The sequence below is a fragment of the Aquarana catesbeiana genome, linkage group LG07 (assembly GCF_042186555.1).
Source record: "Aquarana catesbeiana isolate 2022-GZ linkage group LG07, ASM4218655v1, whole genome shotgun sequence".
Classification (NCBI taxonomy): domain Eukaryota; kingdom Metazoa; phylum Chordata; class Amphibia; order Anura; family Ranidae; genus Aquarana; species Aquarana catesbeiana.
Window position 1 is genome coordinate 301,817,344 of NC_133330.1, and position 18,293 is coordinate 301,835,636.

Sequence of the window (18,293 nt, forward strand, 5' to 3'; positions counted from 1 at the left end):
AATGTTTGCAATCCATCTAGGATGATGGCAACTCTGATGGTGCAAGAAAGAGTTGCCAGCTGTCGGCTTGGTGTAGTTTTTGGCTAGTATTTTGCCTTCATGGTGGAAAAGTAACAAATCCAAGAATGCAAGCTGGGACCGATCATGTTCTGAAGTAAAAGTGAGGCCATACTCATTGTTGTTACAATGTGTGATGAAATCTGTGAACAGGGGTTCTGGGCCATCCCAAATGACGATGATGTCGTCAATGTACCTCCCATAGAAAACTATATGGGAGGTAAAGGGATTGTTGAGCCAGATGTAGTTGGCCTCCCAGTACCCCATAGTTAGGTTAGCATAGCTGGGTGCAAAGTTGGCACCCATTGCTGTGCCCTTTGTTTGGAGATAAAAATCACCATCAAATTCGAAATAGTTATGGGTCAGACAGAATTCGGTAGCCTCTAGGATGAACTCTGCCTGACCTGGATTGAGCATGGGGTCAGCGGAAAGAAAGCTGGCAATGGCTCTAAGACCTATGTGGTGTGGAATGGAGGTATACAACGAACTTACATCTAAGGAAGCCCAAGAGTAAGTGGGCTCCCATGCATAATGGTCTAGTTGTTGCATAAGATGGAATCCATCCCGAATATAAGAGGGGAGACTGGTGGCGAGTGGCTGTAGAAACTGGTCTATATACTGGGAAAAAGAGCTAGTGATACTATCCATAGCCGCAACTATGGGTCGACCTGGTGGATTCTGGATACTCTTATGAATTTTGGGGATGTGATAGAAATATGGAGTAGAGAAGTATGGCCGATTAAAAAAAGCATGCTCGTGTTTAGAGATGATGTCATTACTTTTTGCTCTATCTGTGAGTATTTTGGCTTCCATGGTGAAGCTTGACAAAGGGTCACAGCGTAGTTTACGGTATGTGCTGTCATCAGAGAGGAGACGACGGGCTTCAGCCAGATATTCACTGCGATCTTGGACCACGATGCCTCCACCTTTGTCTGCCGTCTTGATGACTATGTTGTGATTGTTAGTTAGATTTTTGAGGGCTGATTTTTCTGAAGAAGTAAGATTGGAATAATTGGAATGGTTGGAAAGACTATCATGTGTCTGTTGGCAAAGTTTTTTTATGTCGGAGAACACCACCTGATAGAAAGTTTGGAGATAGGGTCCCTTTGAATGTGTGGGATTGAACAAGGATTTTGGCCTGAACGTACTGAATTGTACTGGGGGGGAGGTGGAGAGATGTTGTGTGAGAAGAAGTACGTCTATATCCTCATCATCACTCTCCATGTTGTACAAATCCTTTAAGATATTCAATTCGGGTGAGTCACCGTTTTCAGGAACAGCAGTGAGTTCAGCCAAATTAGGGGATATATTACTGTCAATGACCTGGGATGATTTTATATTATAGTGGCGTTTGAGAGTGAGGTTGCGAATGAACATATGGAGGTCTTTGAATAACTGAAAAGAGTTGGGTAGTGAGGTGGGGGCAAAATTGAGACCCCATTGTAAGATTGAGGCCTCCGCTGTAGACAAATTATGGGAAGAAAGGTTGAATATTTTTATTGTTTGAGGGACTTCGCCCTGTGGTTTGTGTCGTTGTTTTCCCCCTCGTTTACCTCTTCTTCTAATTTTCTTTTCCCTGTAGACGGACGATTGGGCAGCGAGGGGGGAAACAATAAAAAATCTTGTGAATCAAGGGAAGAACAGTTGGACAGGATTGGTTGGATGGAGATTGAGGAATCAATATTATGAGTAATGATATTTTGAAGCCCAGCATCAGGATTGTGAATAGTGGTACTCTGAAGCCCAGCTTCAGAAGAAGAGGTGAGACTGATAGAATTGACTGAACCAGAATTTGTCATTGGGCCAGACTTGGATGTAGATCTAGAGAGATCAATGGTGGGGTTTTGGGATATCGATGAATTACTGGAATTAGTGCCATTGTCTATTTTGGGCCCAATAAGGCTGGTAGGCTCATTAATGGTATTGACATTGCTCGAAGTGCTGTCATTGTTTCTTATGGGCCCTCTGGGAATGGTAGGCTCATTGGTAATGGTAGCATTACTTGAGTTGGTAGCACCATGTCTAACTTTCTTGACTGTTGTACGTTGTGGTTTGGGAGTGAGTGTGTGTATTTTGGAGGACGGAAGGGGCATAGTGATGGAGTGGATATTGGTGGGATGCATAGGGTGGAACAGAGGTTTGTGCCACAGCAATGGGTGCCAACTTTGCACCCAGCTATGCTAACCTAACTATGGGGTACTGGGAGGCCAACTACATCTGGCTCAACAATCCCTTTCCCTCCCATATAGTTTTCTATGGGAGGTACATTGACGACATCATCGTCATTTGGGATGGCCCAGAACCCCTGTTCACAGATTTCATCACACATTGTAACAACAATGAGTATGGCCTCACTTTTACTTCAGAACATGATCGGTCCCAGCTTGCATTCTTGGATTTGTTACTTTTCCACCATGAAGGCAAAATACTAGCCAAAAACTACACCAAGCCAACAGCTGGCAACTCTTTCTTGCACCATCAGAGTTGCCATCATCCTAGATGGATTGCAAACATTCCCAAGAGTCAGTTTTGTCGCCTACGTAGAAATTGCACCAGACGATCAGACTATATCATAGAAGGGTCCCTTTTAAAACAAAAGTTTATGGATAAAGCTTTTCCACCTGAACTTGTAAATGAAGCTTTCGATCTCTATCTGTCAGAATCACCCACATCTGCCAATGTTACTACCCAACCTGAAGCACAGCCCGTCCGTTTCGTGACTCAGTTTCACTCCAGATACAAAGCCATGGAACGTATTTTCACCAAACACTGGTCGATCCTCTGTCAGGATCCACATTTAAAATCTACCATCACTTCCAAACCAATGTTCACGTATCGGAAGACTAGGAATATTAAAAACTTGGTAGCGCCCAGCAAATACAAAGGCCAAAAAAGTTCCAAAATAGTATCACCCTGTCTCATTCCTTTAATTGGAATGTACCAGTGTCGCAAAAAATTGTGCCTCACTTGTAGTCATGTTCACCACGGTCAAAAAGAATTCACTAACAAAGGTCAGACATACCAGATCAACAACTTTTACAATTGTTCAACAGAATTTGTCATTTATTGCTTGACTTGTCCTTGTGGGTTATATTATGTAGGCCGCACCATACGCACTCTGAGAAAGAGGTTTGGTGAGCACCGCCGCCTCGTAGAGGCAGGAGATGACCATCAAAGTGTTCCCCTCCATTTTCTCAAAAAACATGATCATTCTTCCTTGGGCCTCAGGGTCTGGATTATTGAGTCTATCCCCGGTACGTTCCCACTGGCAGAGCGTTTTAAACGTCTCTGTCAGAGGGAAACGTACTGGATATATACCCTTGACTCTCTGGCCCCTGGAGGGCTCAACGAGGAAATAGAGACGAGTAGTCTCATTTGACTTCTCATACAGCCTCTTCTATCGATCATCTGATACCTTCAAAACACTTGTATCTCTTATGGTTTGGGTTTGTGTCGGGTATTTTGTTATTGCCGCATTGCATGTCCCCTCCTTTTGTGATGCTGCTACTATGTTTATTTGAATATCACCTTCGAGCTAGCTAGCACATTATTCTTTACTGTAATTATTATCTATTACTATTATTATATTTTTTATTATTATTTACTATTTTCTACTAATTATCCAACCTTTATTAGGAAATACACAAGAATGTCCATATATTTGGGTATGTGCGCATGCGCGTGTGTGCATGTGGCTGCATGTACACCTGCATGTGTGCGTGTCCGTGGGTGTGTATGTATATATATATATATATATGCACATATATATGTATTACGCCTTCATTATCTTTTTTAAATACATTTTTTAATCTACAAACATGATCCCATAATCATACAACAGTTAGTATAACTCCACTTAGCAATCTTCAGGGTACTCCTGATTTGTATGGCCATAATTGTACATAAACACATATAGTTCTTCAAACATATTTTTATTTTTTCACATGATCCTGCGTATATTTAATGTCATCTGACTATTTTCACAATTTTATTTGTATCTAAATTCAAATTTAATTTTAAATTTTATTTTTATTTTTATTTTCCAACTATTTCATTTTTATTTTTATTATTTTTATTATTTAAATTCAATTTGATTTATTTCTATATAATCCCTTTATAGACCCAACACATTCACACTCTCTCTCTTTCCCAACCATAAAACATTTTTATGATGACTTTTTTCATTGTCAGCAATACTTTCATTACCAATATTGTCCTCTTATCCTTCACTCCAGCATCTCTCTTACATTTGCACGCTTATTCATACATCATCTTTTCTTTTCTTCTTTTTCTCCTGTCTCATTCAAGTATATCAGTTATTGTTGCTCACAATATCTCTTTCACTTTCTTATCTGACACTGCAGCACGCAGCCGCAGTACACAGCTCTTTGTCCGAGTTTGACAGACTTCTTCCCCCTCCAATCATGGTTCGCCTTAGACTACATATATCTCGACCTATCATAGGTCACGTTAGGCCTGAGGAAGGAGCGTAGCTCCGCAAACGCGTCGCCTATCCCAACACAGACCCGGAAGTGACTCTGTTTTCCCGGATTATACACAGCGCGTTCCAGTGACAGGACACAGCGAGTATCCAGCAGCGCATCCTGTCAGCAGTATAGAACGCCACCGCATGATGTGACTCTACACCTCAACTGGGACACCTGGCATGATTTTCTCACCCTTTGTACGCCTGCTTTACTTGTACCTTTGTGAGTACTTGATTTTAAAGATTTATTAAATCTGTTTTTAATACTGCACTTAGAGTGGCGCCATTGTTGTTTCTCTTCTTCAATCCTCCGAAGAGGAATCATCCATCCCATCCCGATCCTCTGAAAGGGATTCATCTCCTTTATCCCAGAGCTCCTCTGTCTGAGGGTCTTGGGGAACAGAGGAAAGCCTAGTGCGTTTTCTTCCACTGAGTGAAGACGTAATCACGGCCATTAATCTTTCCTCTAGACCATTAATGGTTGAGGAAAAAAACCTCTTGTGTAATATATACAGGGGCTGAAGTGCCAGAAGCAGGTGTAGCCCCTGACCCCGATGGCTCTCCCTGGCTAGCCGTCCCTGGCCCATCTTTAGGGGGGAAGGATGCTGCCGACAGGGGGCCCTCAGAACCTGAACGAGATCCCCTAGTGTCTCTGGTTCCTGGGGTGCTTAAACCTCTTCTACCCATAGTGCAAAGCAACAAGGTGTGAGGTATACAAATGAACACTGTCCGCTGAGCGATGTAGTCTGGCTAAAAGCCTTGCTACCCAATGCTCAGTCTGGTGTTACTTCAGTAAATGCTGCCTAGGAGAATGCCTGTGTCCCACCTTACATGCGACCGTCAGCTCTGTGTCTCTCAGAAGGCTGAGTGCACCTGTACAGAGTGCCTTTAATAGCCTGCAGCTGGCCTGAGTGGGAGTCTAAACACTCTGTGCTGACATCCCGCCCCCTCCTCTACCGCCCCCCCCCCCCCTCGAGTTTTGAAAAAAACGAGCGCTTCCCGCACTGCCGACTCTCCTGTCATGCTCTGGAGAAAAGGCTGGGGATGGGGGGGGGGGGGAAGGAGGGAGACTGGTAACAAGATTTGCCTGAACGGCTATCTTCAGAGATGGTGGCCATTAGGCCACAGAGCCCGGGTGGTATAACCACTTTCTAGACCCCTGTGGCCCCTCTCTAGCCTGGGGGGGAACATTCAAACATGAGAAATCCCCCCATCCACCTTACCTGCTTGCAGCCTGCTTGATACGCTGGGACATACACAGCGATTACAACACCTGAGACAATCAGTCAGCATGTGTAGGTTTGTGCTCTTGGCAGCCCCCGGTGGTCACAATAGGCATAGCATGCATTTACCTTAAAGGAGAAAAGCCACTAGAACTCAAAAATTCTGTGGAATCTCCTCTTACCTTATCCAGCCGCAGGGTGCCGTTTACACAGACCCAATCTTCACCTCTCACGGTGGGCTACGTTTGAAAAAACCGTCAGAGACTGGGGCCCCCATCAGTAGGGGGATCCAACAGTTCTGGGACCGTAAAGCACCTCGCCAGAAATTAGGAAGTTTAAAGCCATTTTCTGATCTGCGGGGTCCAGCTCTCTAAAAAGAGAAGCATTACGGGTAAAACCTCGTTTCTTCGGACACGAGGCCCGGGTACCATTCAATTCGGCCATGAAAAGACACTTTGAATGGATCCGGTTCGCCTGGCTTGCCCCAGTATAGGATCTTAGGATATTCCCTTTGGAGCTCAGCACAGGACATCTTTACACGTCCATCACCTAAGACACTGGCGTAAAAACTGAGGTATCCCTGCAAGGGGGAGGGATTATATAGGGGGTTGAACTTCCTGATAGGGTGTGCCAGTGTCCAATCACCAGTGATACCTATATAACCCATCAGTAATTACTGTGGCTCTGTGTCCCGTGATGTTCGAGAAAGAAAATAAAACAATGTAAAGTAAATATTAAAAATAAAAAAATTTTTTTTTTAAAAAACCCCCCGTCCTGACGAGCTCGCGCGCAGAAGCATACGCGAGTAGCACCCGCCTATGAAAACGGTGGTCAAACCACAGGTGAGGTATCGCCGCGACCGGTAGAGCGAGAGCAATAATTCTAGTCCTAGACCTCCTCTGTAACGCAAAACATGCAACCTGTAGAATTTTTTAAACGTCGCCTATGGAGATTTTTGAGGGTAAAAGTTTGACGCCATTCCATGAGCGGCGCAATTTTGAAGCGTGACATGATGGGTATCAATTTACTTGGCGTAACATTATATTTCACAATATAAAAAAAAAAAAAAATTGGGCTAACTTTACTGTTGTCTTATTTTTTTATTCAAAAAAGTGAATTTTTTCCACAAAAAAAAGTGCGCTTATAAGACCGCTGCACAAATACGGTGCAAAAAAAAGTATTGCAATGACCGCCATTTTATTCTCTAGGGTATTAGAAAAAAAAAACATATATAATGTTTGGGGGTTCTAAGTAATTTTCTAGCAAAAAAACCTGTTTTAAACATGTAAACACCTAAAATCCAAAACGAGGCTGGTCTTTAAGTGGTTAAGGGGATAAGACATTGGGAAATCTACAGGCATTGCTGAAAAGTTCTTCATAATTTTCATACACAGCTTCAGCTTAAAAGTAACATTAGTTATCAGCACCAATCTCTTGGTTCGCTTATGTTTTTGAACTGCAGGCAATGAAAATGGCAGGATAAAAAAAAGTTCCTATTATGTATGACCAATTCATAGTTTGTTGGTGCCATATTCCAAAACCATTTCTACAGAAGCAAAGACGCTGAAATGGATTCCATTACCTCTTTTCTAAGCTCTCCCTGTTATCATCACTTCTTCCACTGCTCTTCCCTCGTTCCAAGCAGCGTTCAATGCAAGTCTGTAAATGAAGGAAAAAAAAAAAAAAATTGTATAAAATGTGATCTGTAAGAAAGAACATAAAACAACAGTAGCTTTGATCATCATATGTGCAATAACCATTTTTTGCTTTTAGAATAGTGAAAAGATCCATTCAGAAGAACAAATTTTGCCCATTGTGAAACATTCTACTCTGGCTGATTTTGCTATATGTACTGTATGAATCCAGGGTAATCTGCTAAGTAAATGTAGCCTTCTGCTAAAGCCAAACTCTGGTCACCAGATTTTTGTTTTTAAATTAGGAAAAAATGAATAGCCAATAAAAAGCTAAAAATAACAAAACCAGCTTTCGCTGCACTATTCAGCTTCAATCCAGAGATTTTTCTGCCACTAAATATCTTCAGTCTGATGGCCAGCACCATTCAAGACACGGGTCCTCCTGGACTCTGCCACAGCCTGTGACAGGACAGTGAAAAAACAAGCAACACAGTGATGAGCTCATCTGTTGCTCTCTCCTCCTATGAGTCTTCGTCTTGTCAGCGCATGAACACATTGTACTGATTCTTCCTCTCGTACTCCAGCTCTGCTCTACAGGGACTGCAAGATGCTAATACCAAATTAAATTCAGGTACTTACATGGCTTATTAAGCCATATAGACTACCACCGAACACTTCAAAAAACGTATCAATATTTTTTGAATAATACCTTAAAGTACTTATAAACCAAAAAACTAGGAGTGCGATTCCTTTACGAGCCTATTTAGTTCATACTCAAGATAATAAAAACATAAAAAAAAATATATATATATTGTGGCACATTAAAAACACAACACAGGACCGCTTATTGTGATGTATTCCAAATCTCCTTAAGCAGTCCACATCCAGACAGTGTTCATATCATAATCCCACATAAAATGGTCCACCCTTCATCAATATTGACCAATAATGCGGCAACTATAATGCTGATGCGGCCCGCGATGATCCCCTGCTGAGCTGAGCAGCCGGATGACAGGTCTGTGTCCTCTACACATATGCAGAGCAGACACAGCTCACTGATTCAATCCGGCCAGGTGGAGGGAAATAGATCCCCTTTCATTTGTTTTTGCCAAATGAGATAGGAGGTAGCCGGGTGTTAAAGAGGAGCTCCAGCCCCCCCACACCAAAAAAAATAAAAATTAACTACAAATAGTGTAGCTGCTGACTTTTATTATTAGGACACTTACCTGTCCAGGGATCCCACGATGTCAGCACCGCTGCCGATTTTTCAGTTTGCTCTTGGGTGTTGTCACCGGCATTTGTTGTAAGGGAAACCGGCAGTGAAGCCCTGCGGCTTCACAGCCGGTTCTCTACTGTGCATGCATGAAGCGTGCTGCGCTTTATAAATGAGCTGGTGGTGGGGGAAGGAGGAGGGGGGCTGAACTTCCGAGGTACCTCAACGTGGCGAGGTCTCCCAGAATTGGGGAAGGTACTTGTCACAAACTGGTTCCCGCTCCCTCCTGAAAGGTGCCAAATGTGGCAGTTGTGGGGGGGGCGAGCAAACAAGCAGAGCATCCCCTTTTGAGTGGAGCTCCACTTTATTGGACAAGTGTCCGTTTACAGCCCAATGCCCATAGAGGAGAATGGAGGATCGCGTGGGGCCAAATAAAGTCAGACACCTTCTTTTTTTTTTTTGGCAGCTATAGCTGCCAAGAGCTCCTCTGTGTACATAGCAACACCGGATTTGATTAAACAGAGCTGAGAATTGCTGTGTAGTGGTAGTGAGAGACCCAGCAGCAGGGCAGAACGACTGGATATGCTACACACGTCCTGTGTAATAAGAGGAGTATGGGTGGGTGTGATGGATGTGTGTAGCACCTCCAAAGTCTGGAACTAGTTAAAGCATATATCTGTCTCCTCCACATAAACCGTATAAAATGTAATTTTCTCGATTAGGCAGGTGCCTCACTGCAAATATAAAAAAAAAAAAAAAAAAAAAAAAAAAAAAGAAGTGTTCACACTTGAGTATAAACAATAAAAAGTTATATTTAGAGACTCGGTTTGTTAATGAGACTTCTACAATAACAATCTCCAATCTGTGTGCCCAGGAGGCATGTTAGTCTCTATAATTTTCCAATGAGATATATCATTAGTGGAAGTGTTTTGCACTGTTCAAAGATTCATACTGAGCTGTATATTTGGTGCATATTTGTTAGGGACTGATCCTTCAGAGTCATTGTATATAGACAACCAAAAGGGGGGAAAAAAAAAAAACAGGTATAATTCCCTTGTGTATGGCTCGTGCACGTATCACGATTTCCTTGGTGATGCAGCTGCACTCAATTAGCCCTGTATGATAGAGCACTCCTACTGAGGATGGATACATGTCCCCGCTCATAGTATAAAACAATAGGTATCCCACTATAAGCGTCTCCTGGATAATGTGCACTGTGAGACTCATCAGTCCACATCCAGATGCACTGTAGCAGATTCTGCCAGTAACTGCTATGAGTGTCCCAAATTAGTTAAAAGAACTTATGGGATTATTTATTTTTTTCAGAATCATACTTAGTTGGATGCTGCATCTGTCCCCCGCCGGCTCTAAGACTGAGAACTGAGCGATCAAACAGCACGGATCGCTCGGTTCTCAGGGCTCCTTGAGCAGAGAGCTGGGGACTGTACGTCCCTGCTGTCTGCTCAGTGCCCCCCTTCCACATACTCACTGGAGTGCTGGGCTGTGGAGGGGGCTGGAGTGGCCGGCTCTAATTGGCTTTTGGAGAGGCGGAGCCGGGTGCCGATCCAGGCACGTGGGCAGATCCTGACAATAGGGTTGCGATCATGGACTGGCTTTGTGATGTCAGTCTGCTGAAAACAGATCACAGGAGTACAGCCAAAGCTCATTTAGGCTATGTATTAATATAGAGCCTCAATGGTCAAAGAACCAACATCAACACCCAATCGGCTTCACCAAGCCAATACGGCTCCCTCAGGGGTGTCTAAAGTTCTTTGCCATAAAGAAGTGTGTCTGCACCATGCTGGCAGATCTCATCAGTTGTATGCTAGATTTGAACACTGTCTGTCCTAACAAAGTGCCAAGGTTTGGAACCTGGGCTTGTAACTGTAGGTCAATGAGAGGGAGCTCATCCAAAGCTGTCCTAAGGCTTTCTACTTGTATAGACCAGACTTGATGAGACATGCTTGCAGTCAGCCATGGCGCCTTCTTCTGGGAAATACATACATACAGGTGCATCTGTACAGGTGCAATTTAGAATATTATCAAAACAGACTGTGGGAACTTCACACTGGACCTCATGTAACTTGGATTCTGTGCCTCTCCACTCTTCCTCCAGACTCCGAGACCTTGATGTCCAAATGAGATGAAAAATCTTCCACAGTCCGTGATAATTTGGGGAGCCATGTCATCTGCTGGTGTTGGTCCGCTGTGCTTTATCAAGTCCAAAGTCAGCACAAGCCCCTACCAAGAAATTCTGGAGCACTTCATGCTTCCCTCTGCTGACCAGCTTCATGGAGATGTCGATTTCATTTTCCAGCAGGACTTGGCACCTACCCATACTGCCAAAAATACCAATACCTGGTTTAACCACTTAAGCCCCAGACCATTTGGCTGCCCAAAGACCAAAGCATTTTTTGCGATTCGGCACTGCCTCGATTTAACTGACAATTGCGCGGTCATGCGACGTGGCTCCCAAACAAAATTTACGTCCTTTTTTTCCCCACAAATAGAGCTTTCTTTTGGTGGTATTTGATCAACTCTGCGGTTTTTATTTTTTGCGCTATAAACAAAAAAAAAAAAAATAGCGACAATCTTGGAAAAGGAAAAAAAAAAAAAAAAAAATGGCATTTTTTACCTTTTGCTATAATAAATATCCCTAAAAATATATATAAAAAAAAAAAAAACTTTTTTTCCCCCCTCAGTTTAGGCTGATGCATATTCTTCTACACATTTTAAGTAAAAAAATAAATAAATCGCAATAAGCGTTTATTGATTGGTTTGCGCAAAAGTTATAGCGTCTACAAAATAGGGGATAGTTTTATGCCATTTTTATTAATAATTGTTTTTTTTTTTACTAGTAATGGCGGCGATCAGCGATTTTTATCGTGAATGCGACATTATGGCGGACAGATCAGACACTTTTGGCGCGATTTTTGGACCATTCACATTTATACAGGGATCAGTGCAATTAAAAATGCATTGATTACTGTGTAAATGTGACTGGCAGTGAAGGGGTTAACCACTAGGTGGCGCTGTAGGGGTTAAGTGTGTCCTAGGGAGTGATTCTAACTGTGGGGGGCTGTGTATGACACAACACTGATAACCGCTCCCGATTACAGGGAGTGGTGATCAGTGTCCTGTCACTAGGCAGAATGGGGAAATGCTTGTTTACATAAGCATTTCCCTGTTCTTCCTCTTCGTGAGACGATCGTGGGTATGCCCGCGGACACAGAGTCCCCGGGACCTACGATCACACTAACAGAGTTTGCAGCGCGAGCGCGCCCGCAAATGGCTTCTTAAAGGGCAACGTACAGGTACGTTAATCTGCCTGTACATGCCCTTCTGCTGAGGTATATCAGCGTGAGCCGGTCGGCAAGCAGTTAATTATCATGGTATCACTGTGCTTGTTAGGCCAGCAAACTCGCCTGACCTAAACCCCATAATGAATCTGTGGGGTATTGTCAAGAGGAAGATGAGACATATCAGACCCAACAATGCAGATGAGTTGAAGGCCACTATCAAAGCAACCTGGGCTTCCATAACACCTCAGCAGTGCCACAGGCTGATCGCCTCCATGCCACGCCACATTAATTAATGCAAAAGGAGCCCCTACCGAGTATTGCATGCATACTATACTGTACATGGACATACTTTTCAGTAAGACAACATTTCTGTATTAAAAATCCCTTTTCTTCATGGTCTTGTGTAATATTCAAATTTTCTGAGATACTGAATATTGGGTTTTCACTAGCTGTAAACCATAATAAAAGTTAAAAGAAAGATGGGGGCGTGACCGGAAGCCGCTCTGGATGGCAGCCTGGTCTCTCTGCTCTCTCTCAGCCCGGGAACAATCAGCGCATAGGGGACACTACACAGCATTCGTATTAGGGCTGAAACAACTAATCGATTAATCGACAACTAATCGATTATGAAATTAATCGATTACTATTTTCATAATCGATTAATCGGCCAGTAACATAACGAGGTTAAAAAAACTAAAATGAGCCCTTTATAGTACAAAAAGAGCAAATAATCACTACTGTAAATATTACTTTCACAGGTCTACAGTAAAAAAATGAACCCCTTACAGTAGTGATTATCTGCTTTTTTTGTACTATAAAGGGCTAATTTTAGTTTTTTTAACCCCATTATGTTACTAAACGTAAAAGCAAACTGCATAGGTGTGTACCGAGCCTCATGCTGGCCACACGGATCGATTTTCAGACGAAAAATCTTTGTACATTCGCTGAATAAAAGAATGTTGTTTGAAATTTTCACTTGTTTTTAACATTCTGTTTTTAAAATGAATGTAATTTCTGAACGAAAACCACATACACTGTCTGATAATTCCTTTGACCAAGAAGTTTTCTATTTCTAAATTTTCGTGTCACTGTGGTTGAAAACGAACGTCGATTTGACCCCACTAACGATTATAAAATTGAATGAACATTCTTAAGATAAAAATTTTTTTGAAGGAAGACCTTGTTTGTTTTTTAATAAAAAAAATTTGATCTCTGAGTCTGATGATATTTACCAGATTCACCCTATAGTATATCTCTTCTGTCTGTTATTCTCAGAGTGGATTCGATATTTTGCTCCCTAACCACATGGTTATTTATATTTACCACTCCATAGTGATATTTGAGAATAAATTGCCTTTTTTTAAAACTTTACATATTAACTAAATTATACACCACATTTTGTTTTAAGGTTATTAACAGATTAATCGATACAATAATCGGCCAACTAATCGATTATGAAAATAATCGTTAGTTGCAGCCCTAATTCGTATGGGCAAATCCAGGACCGCCAGATCCACGGCAGCCAGGGGATCATCATTACCCCCTCCGGGAACCTCCTCAGACCTCCGGTCCTTCTTCCCGCCGACGGACATGCCACAGACTGGAGCAGCCAAGATGGCGCCGGACACTCCCGCGGCCTACTCCCGGAGCTCCGCTCGGATCTCTCCACCGCCCCATTCACCTCAGTGGAAGCCCACAGACTCCGGATCAGCTCCGTCGGGCAGTACAACCGGACCCCTTAACTCTGGAGCGGTGAGTCCCCCCTCCAGACCCCCGCCTCATGAGACACCACAGCACGGCTCACAGGGCGCCATGACGGCCCCCCCTCCCCAGCAGTACACACAGTGCTCAGAAGCGTTCCCCTCGCTTGCTGAGAACAGCATCAGACCCCTGCATGCATGGCACGGAACCGGACTCCCCAACCTCCTCAGTCTTTTCTATGGACTTTCCGGCTTTACCGGTCCCTATGTGCCCAGCTAACCGGATTCCTCCGGAACCTGCAGTAAGCCCAGCACCCCGCAACCACGCAGAGCCTGATTCACCACCACCAAAGGCCCAAAAACTAGCACTTCCACAGGCACTCGGCTCGCCCAGAGAATGGACAATACCACAGGCCACTTATGCTCAAAAAGTGAGCCTGCCTGACCCCCGCTTTCAGGGGATGGGTGCATCAGGGGCCACCCCCCTGCTCAGACTCCAACCTGGAGTGAACCATGGGACTCCCCACCGAGAACAGCACACCAGGCCTTAGGCCTCACCACCACAGGCCCTCCACCCTTACCACCCCACACACCTCCGGCTCAGTGGTCCACAGTACCAGAGCACCCCCAGCCAGCACCCCCACAATGGCAAACATATTTACAGGCGATCCCCACTAAAGAGGACTTTAGACAACAGATAGAAGATGTAAAGTCCACGTGTCGCTCGGAAATACAAGTGCTCCAGTCAGGCCTTAAACACCTAGCTGACAGAGTGGAAATGGCTGAAGAAGAGATCCAAGAGACCAAGCTTGCAGTCCACAGAACCCAACTTCAGGGAGCAGACCATCACACCATGTTAAGAGATATGCAGCGACACGTGGAAGACTTGGACAACAGGGGACGCAGGAACAACATACGAGTGAGAGGAATTCCAGAAGTTGAAGGCCCAGAAGATATTCAACATATTCTACAAGATGTGTTTAACAATCTCTTGGGTGAACCCGTCACTAAGTTCATAGAAATGGACAGAGCCCACCGAGCCTTGCGACCTAAGAATGCCACTGCACAACCAAGAGACATTATTTGTAGGATTAACTCCTACCCTCTGAAAGTGGACATTATGCGACAAGCTCGCTTAGCACGCAGAGTGACTTACAAAAATGCTCAAGTACAACTATATCCAGATCTCTCATGGATCACATTACAAAAACGAAGACTTCTTCAACCACTACTGCGCATCTTACAAGAAGAAAATATCCCCTACCGCTGGGGGTTCCCCTTCAGCCTTACAGCTAAAAACCAAGGCAAATCCGCCATACTACGCTACCCGGAGGACCTACAAGCCTTCTGCAACACAGTGGGAATATCCGTCCCCCGTCTTCCAGATTGGGACCTGGTCACCAATCCGCCTCCACCACCCACAACCTGGCAGAAGGTTTCCTCATCCAACAGATCCCGAAACAAAGATGCTTCACTCAAGAGTACCAAGCACGGAAATGGCTGACTTCGGATGGCGTAACAACACCTTAAAGCAGTGGTTCTCAACTCCAGTCCTCGGGACCCACCAACAAACCAGATTTTAAGTATTACCTTGGGGAGTTGCAGACTAGAATACTGCAATCACTGAGCAGCAAGTGATATCACCTGTGATGTATTTCAGCTATCTTGCAAACCTGGCCTGTTGGTGGGTCCTGAGGACTGGAGTTGAGAACCACTGCCTTAAAGATACTTACTGATGGCCTATTTGACCACCAGATACCACTGGTGAACTAGCCCTGGACACTATAGTTTACTTAGTCCCCCCCTCCTTGCGCCCCAAGTTTACATCCCAGTTTACAATATGGGCATGTCTCCGAGGACATCTGAGAGAGTAGGAGATATCACTTCTACCCACCCCCCTCCAGGTTAAATGATAGCAGTTGTAGCCATTTTACAGTTCATGTTTTGTATGACCAAATTAGGGCTCCCTTGCATCCACCAGACTGGTCCTTCTGGACCCCAGTTGGGGGGATCCCTGGAATCCCGTACCGACCTAGACCTTTTTGCCTCTCAAGGTCGTTTGATAACAGTTGTTCGAATTTATACATGTTTGATTTATACTAATCACCTGTTTCTCTCTCTCTTTTTCTTTCTCCCCTTTCCCCCTCCTTTTTACTCGTCTTCCCCCCCCTCGTCTACCCACAATCATGGGACCCAACGGGTAATCCGTGGAAACTACCTAGCTCCCCTCTCGAGGTATGTGCACAGCCAACCCACCGCCTTCCAAACATCCTCTCCACATCAGGTAAGACATCTACCCCATCCAAATTGACACCATGGCTAAGATCTTATCTTTAAACGTCCACGGCCTAAATTCCAATAAAAATAGACATCTGGCGCTGAGGGAATTTAGACAGACAATCTGGAGCAGATATTATTTTTGTCCAAGAGACACACTTTGATAAGGGGGGCTCATTTGTATTTGCTTCCAAACATTTCTCCCAAATATACCACTCTTCAGGTCCACATAAACGGGCAGGGGTCGCCATTCTCATTAAAAATGGATCTCCCTTTAAATGCACAGCACAATATAGCGACCCATATGGCCACTTTGTCATTCTTCAAGGACAATGGCAAAAACAGGCACTCACCCTTTGCACCCTCTATGCTCCCAACATTAAACAATATAACTTTCTGACTAGAGTATTTACTCGACTCTTTAAATCTGAACATGAGATATTAGTGGTGGAGGCGATTATAACCTAACGCATTCAACAACTGCGGATCGTCAGGTGGTGAGCCCCAGGGCAATACCGGCTCGTGCCCTGAGGGACTCGAAGCTTTTTCGCAGACTCTCTAGACGTTATGCTCTCTTCGATGCCTGGAGAGCTCTCCACCCTGGCGATCGGCAATACACGTTCTACTCAGCCCCCCACCAAATACACTCACGCATCGATTATTTCTTTGTAAATAATTTCACGCTTAGACATACAAGAGAGGCACGGATATTACCAATCTCATGGTCTGACCATGCACCTATTTTACTTAAATTGGAACTAGGTTCCGCCACATGTAGGCCATACAATTGGAAATTAAACACATTCCTCCTTCAGCACCTCCCATCGAAAACGGAATTAATATCCACTTTAACTCACTACTTTGCAGAAAACAATACCCCTGACATATCTCCATCCACATTATGGGAAGCCCACAAGGCCGTGATCCGAGGCAGATGCATGGCACTGTCATCTGCCATGAAAAAAGATGCCCTGGCCACAAAACTTCAAACCGAAAAAGAACTTAGAGCTTTAGAAATCCAATTACAACGGTCCCCTACCCTAACCCTCCTTAAAAAAGTCATACACCTGCGAACAACCCTGAGCGACTTAGCTATGGGGAGGGTAGAAAAAGCCATCCTCAGACTAAGACAACTGTACTATGATAAAGGCAACAAAGCACACTCCTTACTAGCGAAAAAAACTACGTGATAACTCCCACATATCCACACCACATCAAATTAAGAATAAACTAGGCTCCCTACTATCCCACCCCAAGGACATTGCCGATACCTTTGCAGACTACTATCAGGACCTCTACAATAATCCTAATATCCCTAGTAATCCCGCCCCCCCCAGACCTTCTCCACCGAATGCAACGTTACCTTGCGGAGAGCGGAGTCCCACAGCTCCAAACCTCTGATCTGGCAACTTTAAACATGCCGATTACCGAGGAGGAAATAGAACAGACGATAAAGACTCTCCCGTGGCCCCCGGTCCAGACGGATTACCCTACGAATATTACAAGGCTGTTCTCCCCATCCTCTTACCACACATGTGCAAACTATTTAATGCCTTTTACCGAGACTCCCCCATCCCGTCAGACATGCACCGTTCATTTATCACTCTGATCCCTAAACCAGATAAAGACCCTACCCTATGTGCTAACTATAGACCCATTGCCTTGCTGAACTCGGACCTAAAAATTTTTACCAAACTACTATTAATACGATTGAATATGATCCTCCCATCCCTTATTCACAAAGACTAGGTGGGCTTTGTCCCCCTTAGACAGGCAGGTGATAACACCAGAAAGGTGATTGATCTGGTGGATGTGGCGAACGGGGAGAAAACGGCGTCTTTGCTACTTAGTCTGGATGCCGAAAAGGCCTTTGACCGACTTGGGTGGCCCTTCCTGTTCGCCACATTACAACACGCAGGATTTCGGGGACCATTCCTGAGAGCTATAAAGCACCTCTATACCAATCCCTCCTCACAGGTCAGGACTCCCTTTGCCATTTCCCCCGCTTTCTCGATAACAAACAGCACTCGCCAGGGATGTCCACTGTCACCCCTATTATTCGCATTATGTGTCGAACCCTTGGCGGCCTCTATTCGAGGTAACCGGGACATTCGGGGAATCTCTGTCAGGGGTCGGGAGTTCAAGATCTCATTATTCGCGGATGACGTGATCCTCACCCTGACCCCACCCAGAATCTCCCTGCCAAATTTACATGCAGAACTGGACAAATATGGAGCCCTATCGGGCTACAAAATTAATACCTCTAAATCAGAGGCCCTCCCAATCAACATCTCGGATACGGAAACAACACACCTGAAGGCAAATTTCACATATCACTGGAAAACCACTTCCTTGAAATATCTAGGGGTACATATCACCACAAAATTCAACACTTTATACC

General features: G+C 44.3%; 1 protein-coding gene across 1 annotated transcript in view; it reads right to left on the minus strand.

The window, feature by feature from the left end:
- Window positions 1-18,293, minus strand: part of CMPK1 (cytidine/uridine monophosphate kinase 1) — a 58,336-nt gene that overhangs the window by 16,103 nt on the left and 23,940 nt on the right. Inside the window, exon 4 of the mRNA XM_073593584.1 lies at window positions 7,349-7,425. Coding sequence (XP_073449685.1) covers window positions 7,349-7,425 — 77 coding nt within the window. The remainder of the gene's footprint in view (window positions 1-7,348; window positions 7,426-18,293) is intronic.